Source organism: Echeneis naucrates, chromosome 9, assembly GCF_900963305.1.
Source record: "Echeneis naucrates chromosome 9, fEcheNa1.1, whole genome shotgun sequence".
Lineage (NCBI taxonomy): Eukaryota > Metazoa > Chordata > Actinopteri > Carangiformes > Echeneidae > Echeneis > Echeneis naucrates.
In genome coordinates this window covers 16,285,649-16,313,042 of record NC_042519.1, presented here as the reverse complement: position 1 = coordinate 16,313,042, position 27,394 = coordinate 16,285,649, and the positions used below count along the sequence as shown (strand labels likewise).

General features: G+C 41.0%; 1 protein-coding gene across 1 annotated transcript in view; it reads left to right on the top strand.

Annotated features, from left to right (window-relative positions):
• LOC115048747 (transmembrane protein 132C) overlaps positions 1-27,394 on the top strand; it is a 223,232-nt gene that overhangs the window by 120,376 nt on the left and 75,462 nt on the right. Inside the window, exon 4 of the mRNA XM_029510471.1 lies at positions 1,430-1,570. Within this exon, the coding sequence (XP_029366331.1) occupies positions 1,430-1,570 (141 nt within the window). The remainder of the gene's footprint in view (positions 1-1,429; positions 1,571-27,394) is intronic.

Sequence of the window (27,394 nt, the reverse complement as noted above, 5' to 3'; positions counted from 1 at the left end):
AGCACACACACACACGCATTAAATTAAATACATGCATATATACTCCCAAAGAAATATAGAGAAAGCATGTCATGGGATGGGCGTGACATTTTCAGGAAGTTTTTGGCATGACATGAAGGGAGACAAACACAAGAAACTAATAATAGGAGCGGAGACAAAGGAGGGTGGCGGCACAAACCCCCACTTCTGTTTAGATGAAAAAGGTTATTATGGAATGCATCTGTTTTGGTATTTGTTGTTTTGGCAGAGAGTATTGTATGTGTATTCATAAGAAAAAAGAAGTAAACAAGCTTGTGTGCTTGTGCGTGTTCATGCATGCCCATAAAGTGTGTTAATAAACTGAGGGCGGTTCTCCATGTGATAACAAAACTCTCAGGGGTGGATTAGGGAAAGAGAGGGGGGAAAGAAAGTGAAGGAATTAAGAATAGGATGCTTTGAGATTGGATGGAGGGACAGAAGAAAGGATGAAACAAGGTATGTAGAAAAGGGGGGGCAAAATCAAATGGGGGGGTGAACAGTAGGTGGAGAGATGGTGAGAGAAAGAGAAAAATGGGGGTGGCGAAGCAGGGAACAGGAAACAAGAAGAACATCTGGAAGCGAAGGAGTGGAGGAGAGGGAAGGACTGGAGAAGAAAGCATTTGAGATCTGATAGAACACTGAAACAAATATGAAGCCGAGTGGGATGGGAGAGGAAAACATCCAGTTAAAAGAAAACCTGAATGAATTAGACGAAACAATGAGGGAAAAAAAGAGGAAAAACAAGCAAGCCATGAACAGCGATGACCTAATACTGGAGAAAGAAGGATGACAAGGGAAAAGGAGGGGGGATATTAAAAACTGAGGGACAGGTAGGAGATTTAATGTGAATTTGTACAAAACAGTGAAGCAGTAAAAGGGGTGCAGGAGGTGCTGATAAGAGGAAAGAGGAGTACAGAATTAATGAAATCCTGAAACTGTTACTCGCTTAACAAAATGAAAAACCCCAAATCGCATCACAGAGAAACTGGCCCAATTCATTGTGGCCTTGCTCATCAGCAAAATCACATTTTGTATCAAAGATATAATCTCAAACTCAGCCTACAGCCGATTCATCCTCCAGGCAGCACTTACTGCGGTAAAAGCTTCTCCTGTCACTCCTTTTTCTGTCCAAAACATACCATTGGAGATGACACCACACTTTGTGAATCAATTTTAAAAAGACATTTCATATAACAGGAGTATAACACGTATCGGGGATTAAAGGAAATCAGTGAGAAAATCAGGGCCAGGGAATTCCAAGCAATGCAAATTCAATTTTTAGCGCATTCCCCCCAAACTGCCACTGTGGCAATTCAGCCTCTCTTTCTGGATTTGCTTATGAGGTGCTTGTGCGGTGTTAAGGTTAACCTCAAGTTGTGCTTCTTCTCTCTCTCTGTCTCTCTTTCTGCAGGGTGTGGTTCCAGTCAGGCATCAACTTCCTAGCTGTGAAACCCAGCAACCTTGTTGCGTGGGAGATCAAACAGGAAATGGCACCGGGAAGCAGTTCGTTGGCGGTGATGTGTCAGAGAAAGGCCTCCTCCACAGCAGAGAGGTAGGACTTAAACTTTCATATCTTTTCTATTTTTTTTCAGCAGCTCCCACTTTCATCCACATTTCAGCATAAATGCCTGAAAAGGTCTGTGGTTGTTTGACTTCGAGGCTGTAAAACTGCTATTGCCCTACACATGATAATAAGAGATTGTGGTTGTATTCAAACAGTTTCTCTAAAGTAAAAGCAATTGGTTCATTATCGAAAATGCCAGATTATACTATAAAGCAAATGCCATGTGACTCATAAAAAAAGACCTATGATATATATTTCGAATTTGTGTCTCATTGACTGTTGAATGATAAAAATTTCGATGAGACTTCTTCCATCTGGATTCAGAAATCACTGTACACTGAGAACAAATGGAGGGAATAGCTCATCTTGTCTGTTAATTGGCTGTGGGGTGACCTTTGGTCCTCTGTGCATGCATGTGTGTGTGTGTATCAGTGTAATGTTGATAGACTCAGGTTAAAGGATTGCATGAGCTTGTTTTATCAAGGCTGCCCGTGTATGTTGTACACAGAGCCATACACGGCCCCGGCTGTAGAAAGACCTGCCCCATGTGTCATGCAAAATTTTCTGCTTACTTGGTAATTGCTCTGTCCTTGATTCTTCTGTTCGTGATTCTTTTTGTGTGTTTGTTAGTAAGTGCTTTGTTTGGTCAGTAGAATAAAACCAGTGACAGCATAATAATACAAGTTTTTTTCGTTTTCTTTTTCTCCTATTACTAATGTGGCAGGTGATCACAAGCTCAGGTGGATTGTTCCATGACACATTTATGAAAGGAGAAAAAACAGAATAACGTGCCCAACAAAGTCAACAAATTGAGATTGTCTCAATGTGGCTTTTGCTCACATATGGCTACAACTGAAAGGACCACTGTCAACTGACAGCACCAAAAAAAAAAAATATTTATTCGATGGCTGAGTGTTTAAAGAAGCACAATGATCCTGATATTGGTTTTTGTTAATCACTATTGTACCTCACACCCCACACTCACATATTTTTTCTCTTATTTCTCAGATGGTAATACACAGTTGGACCTAGAATCTATCGAGGATCATGAGCGTTTCAAAAACTTTGGCCGAATAGAGAATCTGGAATTCGCTGTATGTTTGTATTTGTGTCAGAGAAAGTCAGTTGGGAACTGTTAGCTGAGATTGAATGAGAAATGGCTGCATGGAGCATATTGATGCAGATCCTTTTATCATCTGTTTCACTCTGTCACTCACTGTCTCCTCTCCTTCCTCCTTCCTCTTCCTCTCTCCTGTCTGTCTGCGTGTCAACACAGACAGACAGGAGTGATAAGATAAGGAATTGCCTGAAAGTGTAATTGTAGCATCTCCGCTCAGTTAGCACCAATTTGCTAGCAGTTAGCCATGTGTTGCCTTGACTTGTGGGCATTAGCATTACAGGTACTGAATGCAAAGGAGTTAATTGGGGGGGGGGGGGGGGTGATTATACAGCAGGACTAGCATTTAAATTAATAACATAAACAATTCTGTCTGTCTGACGTCTAACAGGCAGACACACCTGCTGCTGTCAATGTGATGCAGTGGCCATGGATACAAATTATAGACTTTTTACTTGATTAAGTTTGAAGAAAGATCACATTGAAGCTACTTTATTACTTTAGTTATCATAGTTACAGCCACTCATTTATGTGAATGGGAAACAAAAGATGACATCATCTGTCTAGTTGTCCCCTCCATCAAGTCCAACCGCTTGATCTGGGATTTGTTGGTTTTCCTAGTTTTTCTCTTTAACTGTTGTTATTATCACTCTGACCTAAGTGATCGCCTGACAGGGACATACAGCAGCAGTTCGTAATGTCCCGTTTCCCAAGAGTACCTGTTGTTGTTTTTAAGGGGAACAAAGTGCAAAACCACACCATCTTCCTTGCTAGTATAATTAGGTTTACAAGGAAAAATGTAAGACTGTACCTGATCGATCACCCTGTTCTGCTGCTTCATTTACGTATTTGTTTGCATTTGCATTTGTCATCCTTAACTTCCATAGCGTCCAGGACTGACTTCCACTCAGAAGAAATAGTGCCCTGTTTATGTGTCGGTGGTAATTTATTTCGGCCTGTTATGTCTTCCTATGATTGCTAAGGTATGGACGGACAACTAGCAAATGGTCAGTTGGTGGATTGGTGGGTAGAGAAACAGTATTGCAGCACTGATGCAACATTTTTTTGCCAATTATTGAAATGAATTGCCCATAGATTCATACTCCTGTGATGAATGTCAGCATAGCTGGTGAAATACTGAAGGCGTCTAATGCATTTTGGAAACTGCCAGCCACTGTGGCCTTGAGGCAAAGAAGTCATTTTCCTAGCCCATTGTCATTCATCAGGATGGTGCTGTTTGTGGTGTTGAGATGGAGGTGATTCTAAGCAGCTTCTTATTTTTTCTGGGATTTGGCATCTAACCATGTGTGATTGAGTTTTTTCCCCCCTTCTTTGCCTGAAGGAAAAACTCATCAAAGTGGCATAAGAGTAAACACAAAAGAGTGATGCTTTAGAAACCAGATTATGATATGTCTGTCACAAAGACACGCACAGAGAATCACAGATACAGGTGCACAGTCATTTACATCCACTCACTCACACGCACTCTCCTGCCATCTTCAAAGTGATACTGTAAACAAAAGAGGTGCCTCAAAGCTCAAATTATGATGCAGCGAGCACAAATATATACATGTGTATTGATGTACACAAATGCAAATACACGGGCCTGTGCCAGCATAGGCAGAACGCACACACAATCCGAAAGCAGCAATGTGGTGTTAGCTCCCTCATGATGCAGCGCAATGAGGACAGTAGAATGAACTTTTTTTTTTTTTTTTTTTTACTACGACAAAGACACACACAAACACACCGAGGGTATGTAAAGACTGTTGCCTGCACACCACAAGCAAGATCACTCGCGTTTATCAGCAATTGTGTGGGTGGGATGGCTAATTAAAAGAGCTGATCTGTATTAATCTATAATGAGAGATTACTGGTTGAGACATGAAACAGTGAGGGTGCCTTTTTTATGAATGAGAGGGCGGAAAAGATTACTACCTCTGACAATTAATCTTGTGCAGCGATTCCTGTTGCCTATTGTAATTTTTTTGATATAATATGATCCCACATTAAATGGTGCTCAGCATATGTGTATAATGGGGAATTCATGGCGAGTGGATGCAGTAATTAGAAACAGCTTGTGGGCTTTGCTGTGAGCGTAGGTGCATTAAAATGTGCGGTTGTTTGTGTCTACAGCAGTGTGCGTCCACGACGTGGGATCATGCATGATTTTTTTGCATACATGCATGATTGACAGTTACAGCACCACCGTCACGTGTCCCAGGAGACCCCAGTTATTTTTTCATTAAAGTGCTTATTTGTGCACAAAACTGTGATCAAAGCTCCTACAGCTCTAATTTGTTTTGTTATTGATTTTGATTACACAGTAATTATTCATTATTTGTGCATTTCTCACTATTTGCTCGTTCTGATATTATTTAGCTATAATTACACAGCACCATCATACTGTGTTATTGACACTCTGCTTAGTTCTGCTTCCCTGCCTGTCTGCTGCTGTCCAGTCTAGAAGTGCTATTAAAAATAAAACAGTAATGAGATGTTTGGATGAATGTGTGCATGCGTGTCTCCTCTCCTTGTAGAAAATGCAGTTGAGGCCCCCTTAAGCAAGATTTATTTGGATTATATTTTTGAGTTCATTTATTTTTCCATGGCCATTAACAAGTCATTATTGCATAGTGAAAACTTACTGTGTTGCTATGCTCATTCAGCTTTTACTGCTTATCTGTTTCTGGGTCGCGGGGGGTGCTGGAACCAAACAAGCTCACCCTGGACAGGTCACCAGTCCATCACAGGGCCAACACGCAGAGACAGACAGAGACCAACAACCACTCACAGTCAGAGAAACAGACAGCTTAGAGTCACCAGTTAACCCAAACATGATGTCTTTGGGCAGTGGAGGAAACCCACGCAGACACGGGGTGAACATGTGAACTCCAGGCCCGGGAAGCGTTGCTCTGTCTTTGGAAAAATCTTGTCGTTTTCCATTTACACATTGTGTTGATTATGCAGTAGGCTTTTGACCTTGTTGTGCTTTCCCTCTTGTTGCTGATACTGTTAGTCATTTTCCCAGCCTCTTGGGAGTTTTGTCTCACTTGTGAAATTACGTATTTTTACTTTGCCTGTTAAATAAATTAAACCTTACAAGAAGTGGAACAGGCTCCAGATGACCTTAGTTTTGTCTGTCAGGTTATATGAGGATAATGTGCCATAGTTTGAGTGTGTCTGATGCTGCAAGAATGGGAGCAGTTCTTTATTTCATGATCATGATTAGCTCTATAGATTAACACTGCTAATGGGCCTTGTTCAATACCAGAACTAGGGTAATGTACTATCCACACTCCGTACAGTGACATGCTATTTATCTGTGTGTATACATGCATGTGTGTGTGTGTGTGTGTGTGTGTGTGTGTGTGTGTGTGTGTGTGTGTGTGTGTGTGTGTGTGTGTGTGTGCATTCACATTTTTTAGCATTGGGAGTGCTCTGCATTCAAAGCATCGTCAGGAAAATCTGCATTTAATAACATTTAACAGTAAAATTTTGTGATTTAGTATAAATAAAGTACTTCCCTTTATGATAGTGCATCCTTTGCAAATTATATTATTCTGTGAATATGAATCTGGGTTTATTTTTTACTTCTCTTTGAGGATGGAACAATGTCACGCAAGTAAAATTTCAAGCCTACGAAGCAGAGTCAAGATTTAGAACATGCAGAATAAAACACGTTTGGAAAAAGTTTATTCACAACACAAATCCCTTCATGTACTTTCCCCTGTTATGGATCAGTGACTGGTTGAATTATTGATTTTAAAAAGCTGTTAGTTTGTTTAGTTTTTTTTTTTCCCCCATTTTATTCAAACTTTTGAAGGGAGATGATGAATTTATTATCCTCATTAGTGCTGTAAGTTTCTGTTTAGTACACTGTCAAATCCTTGTGCAACAAAGAATCAACCATATAATCTGTCATATTCTTGGTACTGTACTTTTTTTTTTTTTCCTTTTTTCAGTTTAACATCTAACAGCATAACAGAAAGTAACATCCCTGTTTGACATTTTACTATCTCAATCTCAAATTTATGGCACAACCTATGAGAAAATGACAAATGGTCATACATCCGTGTGGCCTCGACGGCTGCCAAGTGGAATTGCTCACAAATCTAAAATGCTCATACTCCCAGAGTTCCGGGTGGTTTCATCTAATAAATAGTGTAGGAAGTTTTGACAGGCATGTTTCTAGCTTAGCTCATGCACTATTAATGTAGCTTTCCTTACAAAGACACCTCTGGAAAAGACAATAACGCATGTACTTGCATGTAAATGAAATATAATGGCATGTTGCCCCAATGCCATCGCAAGTAGTCTGAACACAAAAGGAAGTAAATGTGTGCAAGCCATAATTGAATATTTCATTTCAACATACAGAGGCCCAAAAGTCTGATGCCACTTTCATACATGTATACCAGAACAGAGCACTTTCACATACATGCACAATATGATGCATAGAGACATCTATATCTACATACATACATACATATAGATGAATGCATTCATAATGTGAGTATATATGTATAAAGGTGTTATTCAAACGTATTCAGTGTGTTTGTGTCTTTTTATCCGAGATGGGTTTTTCTGTTTTTTGTACAGATGTCCACACCATCAAACGTGAAGTTTTTATTTGAACCACTGAAGTACAAGAACTCGTATCAACTTTAATCATTACATTATTCCATTACAAATTCAAACATGTCACTAGAAGGAGATGTGAAGAAAGCACACAGACTTAAGATTATGTTGAGTAACTCTGGGGAACTTGGTGAAAAAAATTAATTCCTTGGAGCCTGCTGTCTACTGAACGATACTTGAATCTTGAATTACAAACAGAGCTCAAAACAGAGACACACAGAATTTCGAGGATTACCCTTTTTTTTTTTTTTTCTTCCTCTTCTAATGTTTGAACTGGTTCAAAACCACACAAGAAGAGGTTAAGATGCAAGACACGGGGTTAAGTGTTGTATGGTTTTAGTCATTTGTAAAGACTAACTCACTTAACAGAGAGCTTTTGTTTCAAAGCTGGCAGTCTCCCTGGGATACACACACACACACACACTCCCATAGAGAGCATAGACATGAGACCAAGATGTCTGCAGTCTCAGTTGGCACACATGGGGATTAAAAACACAGCAAGAGGGAGGAGGAAGAGGGAGAAATCTGCCAACAAGTAAGAGAGGGCAGAAAGCGAGAGAGGGGAAGAAAGAGAGAGTAACTATGAGAGCATTAACATGAGTGACAGGGGAAGTGGCAAAATTTGCAAAGACAAAAAAAGAAATAAAATGGCTTGAGTGTGACACTGTTGCTGTACGTGTTTATCTCTAGAGAGAGTAAAATGGTAAACGTTCTTTAGCGGTGACACTTGTATCGCAATTGTGTATTTGTTTTGTGAAATAGGTCAATCTTACATGTTTATGTTGTGAGCATGAAGATTCAGTTTATGTGAGTGCTCTAGTGTTAGTTGGTTGTTTACCTGCCTGTTCACCCTAATCCTGACCCTAACTAAGGCCAAAACTAAAGCCTGCATAAATATATAAACATAAACATGTGGGACACTGAATAGATGTTCTCATTAATATATTATTATCTAATCAGGCCCATAATCTGGATCTATAGTTAATTCTATGCTTTGCATTAACCCCTGACCTGAACTGTATCCTTATTGTGTCTGCAATACATGAAATAGATTTTTTTCATTGAAGCACCACAAATCGGCATTAGTTTGGTGTCAAAGTGTTGGAATACTGGTAGAAAACAGCTTTTCTAAACATAAGCCCTGAGAGAGATAGCTTGGGTTATTGGATGTGGGGCTGTGTGAGCTGCTGTAGTCTGGAGTATTTCCTGTTTAGATTTTAGTGGCACCTTCTCAATGCAGAGAAACAGGCAGGAGCTCAGAAGCTGCCATCCCCGAAGAAGTGTTCACTGCTTTATGAGCCCTTTCCTCAAAAGCTACATTTATTCAACCATTGAACTACTGGAGCCACCGTGAAGGAGAGGGTTGGCCACAGTTTCCAAATCCTGAATCCCCCACATCGCCATGCAGCATGGCGGCATAGTGGTTAGCGATGTTAGCACTGTTGCCCCACAACAATAAAGTCGCAGGTCTGATTCCCAGGTCTGGGGCCTTTCTATGTGAGTTTGCCTGTTCTCCCTGTGCCTGTGTGGGTTTCCTCCGGGTACTCCTGTTTCCTCCCACCATCCAAAGGCATCATGTTTGCTGACTCTAAATTGTCTGTAGCTCTGACTGTTCATCTCTGTCTGTCTCTGTGTTGGCCCTGTGATGGACTGGTGACCCCGCCCTCACCCTCGTAAAATGCTAATGCAAAGCTAGAAATAACCACACACAACCGTGTCAAATCACCAAAACTATCAAGTTTCACCTCAATACCAAAAGTGACACAACAGAAAGTTTGTGTTCAAACGGTACTGCAGTTTAGTGATGTGGATGAACTTCTCTCCAGACATTTCCTTTACCTTAAACTGAAATCTTTAAAAATCATCTTGTCTCCGAGCTTCAATTCTCCGACGCCTTCACATGATCTAACTTAAAAAAAAGAAAGAAAAACCTTTAAACACTGAAAAATGATTTCTTTCATCACAACAGTGCAGTGCACGACAAAGAAACCATCCTCCCACTCTGCTTTCCAAGTGCTCAACTTCCAGTGTATTATAGATGGGTTTTATGGACTATATTTCAGCACCTCAACCTCTGAGTATAGATTTGTCCCACGTGGATAATAGTGGGAGAACACACACACATACACAAAGAGTCAGAGGGGTTCTTTTAACAAAGAGCAAAGGAAATGGCCACTCCAGTAGTAATAGCCTTCCCTCCCTTTCGTTCTTCCCTCATCTCTTTTCCTATGATTGCACAATCGAGAATTGAGGCCAAATGTGCCTCTGAAGGTGCATACACAAACATATGTACTCAAAAAATATGTGATTTTGATTTCTGCAACTTTTATTTTTACTCTATTGTTTCTGCTCATCTTTCATTACCTCCTCTTCCAAGGCCTCCCCTTGATTGCTTACAAATTGGCTGCAATATTTCCTGTGGCCATCTTTTCAATTTCAATTCCACTCAGTCCACTGTTAGTTTGTAAAAAGTCAGGAATGACATTCCATCTTTTTGTAAGATGCATGGGGTTTTTTATTTTGTTGGTCCTCTCACACTTTGACCCTTGAAAATAGTCCCAAACAAACATTTTGTCTGCCCCGTGTGGCCTTTTTTCTTGTAGTCAGAGCCCAGTTTGTGGACGAGAGCGGTAATGATGTGCTGCTTTTATAGCTGATGAGCATCCACAGGGTTTGGAGGAGAGAAGGGAGAGAAGGAGGAACTGAGGGAGGAATGTGGAGATGAGGATGGAATGAAAGGATAAAGAGAAGAAAGAGATGAACAGTGTGGCAGGAGGGGAGAGTTTAAGGAAGCAAAATAAAAAGCAGGAGACTTGTAAGTTTAAGGCGGACAGCACAAAGGGTTTGGAAAAAGGCGTGATGAAAAAGAGCGCTATCAGAGAAGAGGGAGGGTGAACAGGATTTGAAAAAGCTCACTTCTAAAAATGTCCGATTTCAGGTTTCAACAAATCAAAGCTTTGATCCTCATGAGTTTTCTTTGATCCAAATATCAATCCCCTCATAATGGGGAAAATTTGACTCTCGGGCATCATTGTTCATGTCGACCCTTCAGCCAAACTAGCCCCCTGGCAATAATAAACCTGATTGGATGACTGCCTTTTTGCCTAATTAAATAATAATATCATAGTTTCCAGTTAAAGTGCTGGCTGGTGAAGGTGGGCTGTGCTTGGGCCCTAGCAGAAGGTGCTGACTTTGTGGCATCACAAAGTCACAGAAATTTGAAAGAACAGATTCTGAAAAAGGGCAAGGCATTTCTCTGGAGACTGATCATTTGACACTTTGGCAGTATTAGTACACCTAAATGCGTTTTACATAAATAAAAAAAAGACAATACATTTCATTTTTCACTGTATAAGACCTTTAAAATAGACCTGCCTTCATGCATGTAGGTCTTTTGGGGGCGCAATTCATCTAGATTTAATTTAATTCCCTGCAAATTTAGCAAGGATCCATCAGCTTGTCTCCAAGCTTCATCATAATTAAGCTCCTCTTGAGTTCATTCCACCATCCAGTTAAATAAGTTCACCCATGTGGCAGTTTCTCCGAAACACTGTAGACTGCAGCTGTAATTCAGAAAGCAGGAAGTAACACCTCTACAACGGATAGTCCTGTAGTGATGAGACATGTTATATACAAAGCAGAAGGCACTAGCTGTCAATTACAGGAAAAAGGACATGAACACAGTTGGGATAAAGTGGGTTTCAGTAGGATAAAGGCTGCAATTGTGTTCATTACGTGTGGTTTGGTGAGTGCTCTTAGGCTCCAGCACTCTATCACAGCCCTGAGCGGTGACCTAGGCTGGCTAATTAGGCCTCACAAATATGGATGTGGTTTATGTGTACAGCCTCACCTAGCATCATTCTGTCACTCACTGAAATGACCCTGGCTACCTGAGCGCACTCAATCACCAGGCTGGACTCATATTCACATACACATGCAAGTGTGAATGCATGCAGATGCGCACATGATGAATTTATTGTACATGCTGCATTGGGATCACATGGTCCACCCTGATTGTAGAGTAAATGCACATGCATGTTATACAGTTGGTCACACTTCATGCATGCACACACATCTAGACACATAAGCATCCATGTAAATCCACACACTGTACTTTTCTGAATGTTTTTGTAGGCCATGCTTTAAATAACCTTCCAATCCCATTGGCTTATTCCCCCTGCTCTAATACCGATTCCTTCCTCACTCATCCTGCTCCTCCCCCTCCCCTCTGTCTCCCTTATCCTCCGTCTCCTCACCCTCCATGCCCCTGTTACACCCCCACGGGAGACGGCGTAGTGGGATGTGTGGCTAATTAAGGCGACCTATGAAGACCCTGCGTGTTCGAGTCCCTCTCCTTGGAGATGTATAGTGTCATAGAGCGAGTGTCCGTGCCGGTGCTTACACTAACTCATTGTCCCTCGTGTGGCTTAGTGTGTATGTGTGTTGTACGTTTTTGTGTGCTGGTGTAGAGGTTTTAAATGTTGGCGATATCCCAAACCATCCTGCTCTTCTGTTTCTCTTTTCTGACTGTTTGCTCTCCTCTTCTTGTTCCTTTTTTCTCAGTATCCCACATGCCCTCCCTCTCTCTTTCACGCCATGCAACTTGTCCTGCTTTCTTTTTCATTCTGACACAACCTCCTTGTTTTTCCTCTTTTCCTACCTGTCACTCCCTTTTCTAGTTAGCGTCATTCTTTCATTCTGCCCTCTTACTTTTGCCTTGCTCCCCTCTTTAGGTGACAGGAACCCCAGGGTCCCATCGCTGCTGTTTAATTAATTCTTTTCATCGTGTAAATCAAAAACCAAGCTTGTGTCCTTGACTTGAGTGCTCTCAAGCATGCACGAGAGAGCGAGCGACATAAACAAGGGGGCCGCTCTCTCTCGCCTCCCAGGAGGCGACTAAAAGGATTTGCTAAAAGAAGAAAAAGAAAGAAAAAAAATTTTTTTAAAAGTTGCTTTACTTTGTTTGAATGTTGGACAGGAGATTGTCTTATAGCAGACAGGGTTAGTGGAAGGGGGTTCAAGAAAAGATGGAAGGGGTACTGTCCTCTTGGCTTTTGGCTAATTGGTGTTTTGAATGACTAATTTAGGAAGAGAAGAAGCCAAAGGAGAAGAAACCACCAGTGTCCGACTTTTCAGCAAACTCCTAAGAACAAGAAGATATACTAAACTGAGAAAGACTTGCGAAGGAATTTTACTCTTTTCTATTGAAAATAGTTAGTAGTGTGACATTTGTAGTTTCTTTCAAGCAAAAAAGAAGCTCACTTCTTAATGTTCTTCAATTACAAAACATGATTATATAACCAGTGGGGAGGACCTTCTTGCAACTGTGGTGTAGAAACTATTTTGGCATTTCTGGGATTGATGTGCAAACAACATTGCAAAGACAGCAAGAATTGTGTACTGAAATGCTAATTAGATTACAGAAGTTACCCGTCTGCAGCTCAATGTTTTTTGTTCCTTCTTTGGTGCCTTCCCGCCACGTCATATAACAGACAGATGGTTCGTCTAATCATCTCTTTTCCAGCCACCGTAGCCTTCCCAGAAGGATCTGTGTGATAAACCATCTGGTGCATCAGGTAAAAGCTTAACCATAACCAGTGTCATGTACTTTTGCCTTCATTCGGCAGATTTGCTACTTCCTTTGTATTTGTGTATTCCTTTGAGTGGTTTGAGTATCCATCTGATAGGAGGAAGACAATGAATCAGTTATCTGAAATGTGTCTTCATGAATGTCTTTGCAGCAGAACTTTTACCTTGTCATGAAAAAACACAAACTGTAAAAACTTCATCCGGCTTGTACGGCAACAATGAAAGCAGCAAGTTCTGTAGTTATAATTGACATCTTAAATACACCTTGCAGCCTTTCCTTTCATCCATCTTTGTCGATTGAATACTATTTATTTGTGGACAGTGCAATACAATAAATACAACTTGCAAAATGAGTAGAATGGACAGTACAACAAGGGATCGACATCTTTGTTTTGACTGAGTGTTTTTCACTTTAACAGCCAGCTTGGAGCAAAAGGACAAGGAGGAGGATAATGGGAAGGAAAGGGAGGGAGAAACCCAGTGTGAGGAAACCAATTTTCTTTCACGGTTCTGGTGAATGCTTATACTTTTAGCAGTGAGCAGGAAGAGGGGAGGGTGGTAACAGAAGAAGCAAAAGACAGAGAAAAAAATGAGTTGAGGAGCTGAATGCTTTGCCTGGTTGTCTTTTTATGCCCAGATGCTAAGAAGAGAATAATGAGTAAGACACGGGGGGCGTGATGGGGATCGGAGGAAAGAAGGAAGTTGGGAAATGCAACAGTGTTCTTTGCGTTGAAGCTGCTGTCAGCACTTGTCTTCTTGACATTCAGTCAACAGTTGTGAAATGATGGAGAGAAAAATGGCGACACAGGAAGGGAATGACAGAGTGGCGATACAGCTCTCAGGTTGGGAAATTCCTTTGAGAACTGGAGAGGATAAGGAAAAAAGACAGGATCTGTTTCAAGGCAGCATCTTTAAAAAGAATTGGTTTGTTTTTTGACAATGCATCTAGGGGAAGGCATGCCAATCAAATGTCTTCACAGCAGTCTGCCATGGTGTCCCCTGGGTTTTCTGTTTCTGTTGGCACATGCGCTCATCCAGGTGCTAATGACCCACTTCCTCTTTTCTATAACAAACAAACTAACAAACATTTGATGCTGCTGCCCAAAACCACGTCACGTCATGTGTGCCAGTATTTTCCCTGCTGAAATTTATGCAAGGTGCAATTTACACCCTGGCTTTACTGCACCCACCATGGGGTCCAGTATTTACACCAACCCACAATCGTAGGATGCATTGACAGTCAAGTCTGATTGTGTTTTATCCTACTGCAATCACAGCTATGTGTGCATGACCCAGGCTGACTTAAATAAAGTTTGGGGCTCATGGGTTAGACAAATGATATTCATATTAAAATGGACAGAATTAAGAACTCATTCAGTCAAGCATTCATTGAAAGGCTCTTTCAACACGTATTACATCCTCACTTGTATTGCCAATAAAGACTATTTCTATATAATCTGCATGCTATTTGGTGACTGTGTGGATGGAGCCAGCACATTGTTCAGTCAGAGGCGTGCTCTGACTGAAACTCGAGCTTGTCAGTGAATTCAGGCAGCTGAATAGAATGAATATTCTACCTAAGTTGCTTATAAAGACACGTAAACACAGGCAGTGATGTAGACAGAGAAATTTTGAATATATGTGTATGTTTAAAATCATAATTTTAGCAAATTTGGCATGGTGTTTGCTAATATTTTGACAGAAGTCAGTCATTCAGTCCTTTATCCGCCTGTGTCCAGTTTGCACAGTTTGACACACCAGAGTCCAGAGTGAATCCATACATAGGATTTTTTATGGCCGTTACAAGAATATTGATGGTGATCATCATCATCATCATGCCGCATCGGGCAGGAAGTTTTCGTCGAAGAACAGGATTCCTAATAACTGGCAGTCATAATGAACTAACTGAATAATGACATACAGGACAGAGGAAAACTGCTCCACCTGTTCCTCTCCTGTGTCCATCATCCTCTGTCCACAGTACTAAACATTTAGAGCTGTAAAGCTGATGATGGTTGTATCCTGAAGGTACGTACACATTCAGTGAGGCCTGCCGGTGCTGCGTTGTCCTATTTACTGTGTACACCTGTTGGTCTTACTCAGAAATAATAATGCACTCTCACTATTCCTCCTTCCACCACAAATCAAAAAACAGCAGGTGTTCCCAGGTGTTGGCATGAATATGTATCATTGTTGGTCAGTTGAGCTCCCATGGTGCTAAATGGTTTTGCCATACTTTTACATACTGTGCTACCTATCCATCAGTGCCAGCAGGAAACAAATCAGTACATCTCTTTTTCATTTTTTTCTGAATTTTTTTCTCACTTTCTAATATTCAAACCGGTGACCTCTGCCCTCAGGCCTGCAGGTATATCCTGTGCTCTCCTGCTGTCCTGTTTGTATCCACATACGCAAGTTGAATACGAATAGTATTTGTACAGTAGTGCTTATATTATTTCACTTGTATACTACGACTAGTATGCAAGTGAAATATTGGGTTTGATAAATAGAAAAAACAAAACAGAAACAATAATACTTGAACGTTTTTCCCTTCAAGCTGTTAGTAATTGGTTCCTCCTGTCAATAAAAGGTTTGGATGCATTTCATCGCTGACAGCAGCAGCTGTTCTCACATCTGACGCTCAGATCTTGCTTTTCCTTCTCTAACACCCCCACCACCAGCCTCCCAACTCCATCCCTCAACCCTCGGCCTTCCCATTACACTATTTTTCTCTCATTCTCAAGCCCTGCGTTGTTTTCTCTATTATTTCTTCTGTTTGTGTACATCTTGTTCTATCTTTCCTATCTGTTTCCATCTCCATTTCCTTAACAAGCTGCTTCCTGTCTGTCTTGTACAGCTGTTGATTACCTAATTGCCTTTGCCTTGACACACACATAAACACAACACAACACAACACAACCCACACACACACATTCAGGCAGACACATCTTCCTCTGTTTCTGAAACACACAAAGGAAAAGATTGCTAGGGCTAAATCTATTCTTTACAATCAATCATAAAGGCTGTGTGCCTGACACAATGTTTTTATTCTGTGAAAAGGAAGCTTTATGGGCTTTGTGAGACAGTGTGCATGTGTGTGTGCGTGCATGTGTGCGCTCATTCAAGAACATGTCCCCAATATCTATTTTCAGCTCTATCCAACTCAGTATTTTCACGTATTGCCAGTTATTTACAACAACAAATGTTGTCCTAATTAAGAGACAGACATTGACATTTAATAAGGACAGGGCCATGACTTATTAAAATGATACACAGCAGTGCTGTGATTTGCTTTGGGCAGAAAACCAGAGCTTCAACCTGTTTGTCAGCAGGAAAGATGTGGCAGTGTTGTTTGAAACACAAGTCCAAGAGTAGCCTCTGGGTCCAACTCTCTGCTTTGCTTGCAGATTTTGCTTTACTGTTTAATTCATTTGCATGAACAAGTGGCACAAAAAATGGATTTCCAATATGTGCAGGTGAAATATAAAACCCCAGCCAGTGTTGTAAAAATATCTCAACCCAAAAAAGCAACAGACAAACAACTGACAAAACAACATCCAAATAAAGGCATGCAAAAATTGATATAGTCCATAATCATAGTTCACAGACAAGATATGTTGCATTTACCTGTGTGTGTGTGTGTGTGTGTGTCAAAAATATTTGTTCAGACTGGAACAATAGATAATAGTAGTAGTAGTATATTTTTTCTGATTGGATATTCATTTCAGGATAGGATTTAAGTATAGCAGTTCACTACATGTAAAACCAATTTCCATCCCTCGCTCTTTTTTTTTTTTTTTTCCACCATGTAATTAAACTCAGTTGTGTTTTTAATTATTATTTAGGCATGAGATAAAGTGCAGAAGTGCTTATTGCCAAAGGAAATACAACCAACAGATGAAATAGGTCACCTATTAAATGAGATGACAGCATTTCACCCGTTTCACACCCTCCCTCTCGACCACTATTGACTTTTCGACCTCTTCGCCACGCTACTCGTCGGCTCTTCCAGCATCAGTGGAAACCTCTTTTCCTTCCACTCTTTATCGCTCCCCTCTCTCTGTGATTAACGGTTCTGATTATGTGTGCCAGGATGCCCATTAGCTTGGACACATGCGAAGGCCTCTGCCCTCTTTTCCATTACACACAGACTCACATATCCATGTACTCCGACACACACACACGCACACACATATGCAGATAGTTTAAGTTGGGTTTGCGATACCCACAAACATGCTCACAAACCCACGCTTGCACATGCTTCTACACACTCTTCTTCCTGTTTTACACTCTGAGGCACTAATGCTCTGGAGACTAATTATCAGTCAGGTGTGTCATCCTATATTTATTTGGGCCAGTGAGGTGCTAACAAGCTTTTCTCTTTCCTCTTTTGCCATCTGTCTGTTTCCAATCTCTTCTGTTTTCTCCTCTTTCTCACTGTTTCCTTCACTCCCTCCCTAACTATCTGCCTCCCTCTCTATCCGACATTGCTGAGGTAAGGGCTTTACGAGTTATCTTCAGTGTCAGATTCAATGAAAAGCTGCCAGGGATGAGGGTGGGGAGGTCAGCTGGTAAAATAGAAGCGCTATGCTGCCTTAAAATCAGAAAGAAACAAAGGTGTTGTTTTGTGTCAAGCAGCTGGTTGCAAGTTTAAGTCCAAACAATGCTCTCTGCTGTCTTGCTGTAGTCTCAGTAATGTAGTGGCAAACAAAAAGGTGTGGCGAACTTTGACCACTGGGTCTTGGCTTCCACAAAAAAAGTACTGTAACCGGCAAAAGTCCAATATAAAGAAATCTCAAAGTGAATTCCTTAAAAGCGAGCTGCAACACACCGCTTCTGCCAACATTAAGCTCTGATCTTGATTTCACTTATTTTGACAGTGAGAGGCTTTATGTTGCTACTAGGCAACCATACAGTCAGCTGCTGATCTCTCGTGTGCCAGTGTTGTCAGTGATACCCGTCTATGAGATCGATCAACAGCAGGCACTTACTTATCTCAACATAGTTTAATCTCCTAAGGATCTATCTGTGCATCGCACTGATGAATGAAAAGCCTGGCTCAAAATGTGGAGCTGTCAATCAAAGCAATGTGGAACCAAAGGAAACCAAGTGGATTCTATTACTGAAAAATATATCAAGCAAGATATTTTATTTGGCTTTATAGTATATGCTGTAGTAGTCATTCTGAAGAGGGAGGCATCTTTTTATTCCCAAAATATGTGATAAAATGACATTGATTGTTAAATGCCCTAACTCACTCGATCATCGTCATGGGGGGGCTGGAGCCAATCCCAGCTCACATTGGGTGAGAGCAGCGTACACTCTGGACAGGTCAGCAGTCCATCACAGGGCCAACACACAGAGACAGACAGAGACCAACAACCACTCACACTCATTGAAAAATGTCCATAAATCATAAATTAGTGTTCAAAAGCAAATTACAGGCACTGAATGGTTTACATGTTCATACATGTATCATAAATCTTATATCCAGATTAGAATTTTTAATATGATGAATTCACTTTGTGTGTAAAGATTACTTACTCATGTAGTACCATTATTGTGCCTTTTAATCTTTCCTGTTGTACGTTAAAACCAAAACGCTCTTAACCACCTCTTTTCAGGGCGTGCAGCAATTCTTTCTAGTTTGTATTGGCATTAATGCTTAGTTGTGTACTTCTTTTCTTCCCTAATATCCCATTTCTATGTATTACCTTTGCAAGTTAATTTGCACGCCTGTGTGTAAAACCAGCCTTATTTCAAACCATCTTGACTTTAGACAGGTGTGTCAGGATTAACCCTCCACCTTCTTCATGCTCGATTTCTCCTGTTTCATAACACACGTGGATTTGTAACAGAGTTGTGTTCATATGCACTAAGATACCATATGTTCATGCATGTATAGGCTAAACAGATGTATAGGCAGGCTTCAGTGTGTGCTCGTGTGAGCACATGATAGACAAGTACGGCTCCTAACCTCTACCGCCACCGCTCACATTTCCATTGCCTTGTTGCAGTTAATCTGTAACTTAATGCATATATGCAGAGACTATATATGTGACATTTGAATACCAGGCAATTTAATCATGGTCAGCATATTTTGCTCTGTTTTTAAGTTGTTCAAGGTTTTCAGTCAAATTGAGTGTAAAAATCCCTATAAGTCAGGAGAAAAGTGTAGTGACATGCGCACACATAAAAAGAGGAGGCATTGAAGTATTGATTAAAAAAAAAATAGTAGCAGCTGACTTCCATATGCTGCGACCTTTCAAGTGCATAGCAACCTCTGAAGCTTTCTCGAAAATCATCAACTTTTAAAGCTCTATCTGTGTGTCAGTGAGTCATTACGAGGAATGGTGAATCTTTAGTGAATCTGTCAAACATGACCCCACTTCAAAGTGCTATTACTTAGCTCTCTAGCTGTTTTAGCCAACATGTTGAATTTTTTGGAAAACAGAACTGATTCTGATGCTGAGTATCCAGCAAGAGCTTCAAGAAAACCATCCAGTGAATTCGTCAAAATGTCTTCATGAGTGGCCAATGCATGTGTGTATGTGTGTGTGTGTGTGTGTGTGTGTGTGTGTGCGCGTGCGCTACCTAAGCAAACTGGCAGAGGATCAGAATGTAGCCAAAACTCCCCCCAAGGCAAAATTTCTTCTGCTCTAATTAGTACGTTAGGATGTCCCAACCAATGGCCATCAAACAGGGCATTTAGTGCCATTTTTTTTGCTGGTTCACTGCTAATCGATGCTATGCTAAATCGAGGTAAGTGCCTGATAATGTGCTTTTAGCGAGAGCAGGTGTTGTGTCTGTGGAAGGCGGGGCTGGTTATCAGGCAGGAAATGGGAAAGTGAAACAGGATTTCATTGACAAGATCATTTTAGTGGGGGGCCAATAGTGAGCTAAGTTACAACATACACTGATTCGTACAGCCATTTTGTTTGCAAGTCCTCGTCACAAACCAACTAAAGAACTTTTTTGAACAATGAAGTTTTCAAATTATTTCAACTCATTTTCTTCTAACCAGCCTTCTGAGTGTGCACGCCTTTATTCTTATCTGCTAATATACTGTGGGTTGTTTGTTTTATCAGGAACACAGCTAAAGTTTTTCTTCATTGAGTTTTGGAAGAGCGAGAAAAAAAGTGAGAGCGTGAGGAGAGACAGAAACAATGGTGTCTCTACTCTTTAATGCTGACAGAGTTTAAGGCCTGCGTGATGAAAAGGGGATTTGCGTTGATACTTTTAATCCGTCATACTGATGTGTTAGGGTGCCATACCCTCAAGCAGGGCATACGCCTGGATTAATCACATGTGATCCTCACAGACAGTCCCTGAATGGCTCCCTGTCACTTTCCTCCTGTGCATATCACAAGTGTGTGAGGAGAAATACATGCAGTGGTTGGTGGCATGATCACACACACATAGACACAAACACAGTCAAACAAAACCACAGTCAGATACACACTTATGCACAAGCACGCACTTGTTCCATTTTTGTACTTTGATTTAAAGGTTCATGGAGGATTTATCCTCCCACATTTTCTCTCCGCCTGTTCCACACACTCACACACACTTGTTCAACCTTTGAAACCTGCACTTATAAGTTCATGGAAGATTAAGTCTCCTACTTTTTCTGTCACGCACACACTTCTTCTCTGCACAGTTTCCACAAAGACAATGTACACGTACGATCCAGTCAGGGACGGAGTGGGAATAAAAACCGGCTCAGCCACCCAAAGCCTCTCTGAACCACACTGTCCAATACAAGAGGAGCAACAGTAGAAATGCACATGGAATGTCACATGCATTCATATATATATTAGGATTCATACCCCAAAATATATCTTAGAATTCCAATATCAATATGAACAATAAATAAGCCACACAAAAAACAAAAATGGATGTCTTATGAGAAATGTTTGCCAAATCTATGAAACCTTCTTTTGAAATGAAAAAATTTAAAAAACGGCCCATCAATGTTCACCTTTTGACTTGTCTTTAGCTTTCATATACAAACTAGAAACATGGCATCACCGCTCATAAACACTCAATGATGAGTTCATCATTGTGTTTTTTGCATCAGAAAAACTCTTTCATGAAAATCCAGAACTCCAACAAAGTAGCTACAGTGTGAAAAAAGTGTGTAACTCTGGATAGTACAGCAGTAAATACACCAGCAGGCATCTGGATTTTAGTAGCTGTTTCTTCCTTCACTGCATCTTTCTGCAATAACATTTTGTAGATCTGAGCTGATCACACAGACTTTGATGACTTTAATTAGCATATAAGAATTTCCGATGAAACAACAGAAATATGAAGCTATTTGCAACATTATCATTATTAGACACCATTATCCTGATGAATTAACTGCTACTGTCTTCTGCCCACCTGCTGGCAGCTGCACTTCGAGCTGCAGGCTTGAACTCGCCCTCCTGCTCTGTTGTCTGCAGTGTTGCTGCTGCTAGATGGACAAGTATTTGGAGCAATTGGATTTTTTTGCTCTCTAAGCTCTTCAGACAGACTTTTATGAGTTCTGTTTTTTTTTATTTATTTTTTTTCCGCAGCTTTGTTATTCATTTAAAATCAACAGTAACAGCCCACTGCTGGTTGCCTCAGCATTTACGCAACGTTCAAGATTCCAACACATAAATGGTGAGCAGTGGGAAGGAGTGGTGAGACTGAAGGCCACACAGTCTGCTCCACTGGGCCTATAACCACAGCACAGCCACATCTATCGCTCCCCCTCTTGCTGTGGCTCACTCTGCTTCTCTATTATTGTCTCTATGATTTTCTTTGGCTGATGGTGTTTTCATATTTAGCCACCAGCTCGGTTTGTGTTCTCCCATTGGGGGGGAAAAAAGCACAGCTCTCCTATTGGTCCCTCTAGAACTGCATCCAGTTAATGTGACACAGGATATACTTTGCAAAATGTCAATGGGCCTCATGCAAGAACATTTTAGTGTGCTTTTCAAGAAATTGTCTTGCACAGAAGAGTCAGATTGCTCAAACTCTTAATTATCAACTGCACGAACTTGATGCATATTCCTCCAGACTGATTATGTCATGATAATCAGTTATTGATTCATTCATTCATCAGGTTGCAGGGTGCTGGAGCCAATCCCAGCTCACACTGGGCGAGGGCGGGCTACACTTTGGACATACAGACCTACAGACAATTTAGAGTCACCAGTTAACCTACAGACAAAACAGAAAGAACATCAACATACGTGATGTCTTTGGACGTGGGAGGAAACCCACGCAGGCACAGGGCATTGTTGTAATATAAAATATTTTATTGTGAGAACATGTTAACTTCAAACTCCTATTTGGACACTGTACAGATGGCCATTTTATCTATTGTGTGTGGCCTCAGGTCAGTAAGGTCCCCATAGCTGGTAAGTGTTAGGTATAGACCACTTCCTCCAAAGGAAGCAGCCTCTGAATCGGGACAAAGCCTCTGTAGGGGAAAGTACTTCTTTTTCTTTTGGGAAGTTACATTGTGTCGCAGGAACAAAAAAGCCCAACTGGTTCCTCCTTATTGAAATGTAGATAAAAAACCTTCTAAGAAGGTTCATTGAATGGTTCCTTCAGTGAAAACTGAAAACACAGAGACCAACAAAACTATACAGATTTTTTTAAAAATGAAAACACTAAATGGAAGCTTCACTCACGCAGTATATACAGAGTCTTTGTTGTAGATACATTCGGTACAAATTACAGCAGAATTGTGTTTGACAATTGTCCTCTTTTATACTTTCTCCCTCCTTCTTTTCTTTACATTGTGTCATTCTTGGCCTCTTTCTTGCTCCTCTCTCTTGAATATTTTGTATTATTGCTGCCTGTCGCTTTCTCACCACAACCACGTCCCTGTTTCATTCCTTCACCATCTCTTTAATCTCTCCCTCTCTCATCTTCCCTCTTTCTTATGCACACATAAAGATTAGCAAAGCAGTCTCTGTTTTTTCTTTCCGTCTCTGCTGCCACACTCTGCTCTCCTCACTCTCGCTCCTCTGTCCCTGTCTTCCTGCCGACCCTCATTTTTCATCAGTAACTAATAGTGCTGGACTCATCATTAAGACTCAGAAGAAGTGTGTTTGTGTGTGCGCGCATGTCACATTTGTTTCTCGATTTTTATTTTATTTAATTTTTTTCCCAAACAAGTAATGTGTTTCTGGATGCTAAGCTTCATACTGGCAAGTCACTTGAAATGTCACTCTTATGCACTTTACGCTCTCAAATGGTGTTTTTCAGACTGAGACCCAGAAGGCTGCCTGTGATGGTCTTTGGACTCCCAGGGGTCCTCAGCAAAATGGAAAACTATTCATTTCTGAAATAATTCCCTCCATGTGGAACAGTGAGACAGACTGTATGACTGTCTTGGTTATGGACTTCAATCAGTTTGCATGGTAAAACTGGGGTATTGGATGGGGAACCCTGGGAGATGATCTTATCAAATGAAGGTTAGACGTCTAATTTCAGTCAGTTTTGCAGGTTTGATATGAAAATATACGAGAACCAGAGCTCCTTGGTGAGTGTCCGATTTTACACATGAAAGCCTAGGCACACACACACACACACACACACACACACACACACATATATATTATACTAAACAATCAGCAGAAATTGGAAATAAGAAAAAACTTGAATGTACTCACTTTTGAATTTACTTGTGACTGTGCCTTGGTATTGTAATAAGTGATGAGTTGCAAAAAAACTTTCATTATCTTATTCAGTATTTTGTACACAAATAGGGAGTGAGAGGAACGGGCAAAGTTCAAAAGTCCAAAACTCACAATTATGAACCATGCTGTGGTGTTGTCGGGGTAATGTGATGTGCCACAAGGTCCTGTCCTGTTACTTTCATATGATTTTGAGCCCTTCATCTTTTTGTGTTCAGTCACCTACAATGTGACATCAGAAAAGTCTGAGGGGGCTCAGGCCTACAGTAGGTCAGTAGTGAAAAATAGAAAATGAGAGCCTGTAGCCAAAGTGTAACTTCTGGTTACAGGTCAGTTCTTGAGCACCAAGGACACTCAAAACCGATCCAATTTAAGATTTTTTAAGAAGAAGATTGTCATGACGTTGGTAATCAGGTGTGAGTACGGTGGTGAATGAACCCTGGGTCAACAATGTTTAAAAAGAAAAGGCTGGTTTACTCCTCCTTACGCCTACTATTCTTAGGAAGTCTAAAGGAAGGAGTGATTTATGGACAGACAACAAATATGCTCCCAACATGCACTTTGCCTCACTGTGTGTGTGTGTGTGTGTGTGTGTGTGTGTGTGTGTGGAATTGATCTGAGAGAGCAGTCCCTATAAATTTGATCTGTCCTCTCCATTCTCCGGCTGTTGACTTTTAGCTACATGGCTTCCACCTTGAGAAGCAAAGCTACTTTTATGAAGATGGGCCGTTCATTTCTCTCTCTCTCTCTCTCTCTCTCTCTCTCTCTCTCTCTCTCTCTCTCTCTCTCTCTCTCTCTCTCTCTCGTCTCTACTTTTCTGTTGCACATTGACATTTCATTTTATGTCTGCCCCTGTGAGCCTGTGATCCTTTTTTTCTGCTCTCTGTTTCCTTCTCTGTGGATGCTCTGCTATTGAAGCACACCACCATGTGGTTGCTCATAGTGTCAGAACTGCAAATATGTCTCTCAATAACAAGAGACACCAATGAGAATTACTATGAATTCTGAAAATGGCACAATGTCACAGTGAAATGAAGGCATTTGTATAAATAGTGAAGGGTTAAGCCAGATGGCTCATACTGTACAAAGCAGGAGCCCATACAAAACACTCAGTTGGCAACAGTGTCATTTACAGTGTCAGAGCACTACAATAAGACTTAGGATACACTCACGGTAAACAACACAGCGCACACACACGCGCAGACACACACAATGCAATAGGCACTACTTTAAATTCTCTAACAGTTTGGATTAATCAGTTTGAATACCTCTGAGAGAGATTTGTGTCTCCCCTCTGTCTTCTATACTTCAACTCATCCTCACCCCCCCAACAGACAGACAGACACACACACACACACACACACACACAAACAGACCTTGCTCAATGTGATAAGGAAACGCCTCACTGCTTTCTCTCTTCCACTGCAATCAAAATAACAACATTCAATCACTGTCTGTTTCTCTCCTATGCTCTCTCTTTTGCTCTTTCCTTCTCCTTTCCCCATTTTTACCTTCCCTTCATTTGTTTGTCTCATCACCCACTGCCTCCTCAGTCTTCGATTCTCCCTCTTCAATACTCCCTTCGCACATATAATCAATACTGTGTGAAAATACTTCCACTTAAACTTAGCAATCAGCAAATCCCAATGTGCTTGTGGCTCGAGGTTAATTGAATGCCATTTTTGACAAAAGTTTAACTGATTATATTTTAAGAGAAGTTAATCCCTAAGCATCCTCTGGACTTTAACCCTTCTACCATTATCCTGGGAAACGAGGCTGCGCACACACGCTCCTCCAAAAAACATCTTGTGCGATCTTGTGCGATATTTGCACGATATTTCCATAGAGACAGTGATGCAGCTGCTAGAGTTGATTGGTGTGATCTAACTTCCTGAAAGTGGATTCCAATGATTTACGCTAACAGCATCCGGAGGAACATATAAGATGAATATCACGACAGCTGCACCTCCCCTTTGGCCCATCTTATGGAAATACAAAAGTTCCTGTAACTGAAGGCTTGAGGATAAATATTTCAAACAAGTGTGTAGTGAGAGGCTGAGGAATACACAGTGGGTTAAGATGGTGGCTGTTTTTATTTCAATGTGGTTTCCATTTTGTGTTCACAGCTGCTGTTTTTTGCCGATTGTCACATGAGTAAACTGCAAAAAATTGTGATTGGGACTGTTTTTTCTCTCACTCCGTCACTTCCTCTACGTTTTCTCTCTGCGACCTGTCCGCTCACCACTCTGAAATGCCAGAGGTGACACACACAAAGTTGCCTAGTGTTTACTTGCCAATTGACTCCAAAGGACTGCATGGGAGTGTGTTTGTGTGCATTTATGACGACCTTTCAGAAAGACGAACAGAGAGATGCAACGCACACAATTACACAACTACACAATTACTACAAGCTAGCAGAAATCAAGCGCATCACATTTTTCTTTTTAATTTGTTTTGTTCCCTTTTTACCACCAGTCCTTATCCTGTACTTATTTTTATTCCTTCCAGTTTCCTCCTATTTCCCCTTCCCCTTCTCTTTTTCTCTGACCCTGATAGTTTGATTGACAGGGTCGCTGGTAGGAACAGAGGAGCTGAACCCGCAGGCTTGTTTCACACTGTGGACAGACCACTTACCATCTGACATCAGGGCCTTCAGGGCATTTTAGGAGTTTGATATGTGGCCTTCAAAAAAATGGTCTCAAAAAGCATGTACTTCATGTTTGCTCACACATGCATGTACAATATGGATTGAAACCCGCACATCCAGGACTGTAAGCGACCGCTTAGCCCCCCTGAGCCCATCTACAGTTGTTGGTTTTTTTTTGTTTTTTTTTTTACAATGACAGGTTCTTGGTGAAGTCTGTGCCCTTGATGACAATAGAACGTAGGATAACAATCTTCCTTTCTCTCTCGATCCAAAACCTGCCTGGCTCCTGCCACTCTCCCATCTTCTACTCAGACTCCTCCCTTCCTCTGTTTCTTCCCTCTTACTGGCAGAATCCTGCCTTCCTATGGACACGTACTCGTTCATGCATCCATTGCCCCACCTCCCTCTGAGCTGTCAGAGAAAGGAGGCGGAGAGGCAAAGAGCTCAGCCTTCTGGAAGCGGGTAGTTGGGGATTCTTTTTGTTGGCTTTTTTTTTTTTTTTTTTTAGGCCTGAGTGGGCATTTGGTCTGCATGGCTGACAGACTAGATTTGATACCTGGCCTAATTCAGTCAATCTCTCAGGTCAGCCCAGCACATCACAGCACAGCTCAAGTGCCCCTGTGTACATTATTAGTGGCTAAATATATGCAAGGCGCAATCCCAAAAGTGGCCGTTCATCAGAAGGGGAGCGACGAGGGGTTGTGTGCTTGAAGAGGAAAACATCAGACTTTGTTGGATTGAAAATACATTTTTATATACCATTGTGAAGAGCCGCCATTTATGAGAAATGGATCATCAACAACTTTACCATTAGTCTGAAAAACACACGATAAATGTGTCATAAATCCTTATTAATATTAATTGAAAAAAATAAATTTCCTTCAAATTAAAGTGAAAGTGAAGTCTCCGCCAAGTTTCATAACACACAAATGTAAGATCGGGAAGGTGTCCATGCTTTCATCTGAACAGCTGCTCAGTATGAGGGTGGGATAAGTTAACATCAATCAGAAAAATATTTTTTAAGTTTTTATTTATTTATTTATTTATTTGCTTATCTAATTAAAATTTTACAGTTTATGATGTTTTTTTTAAACCAGTTGAACTGTTCTGTAAAATCAAGCCCGTAGAGTTTCTGTGTA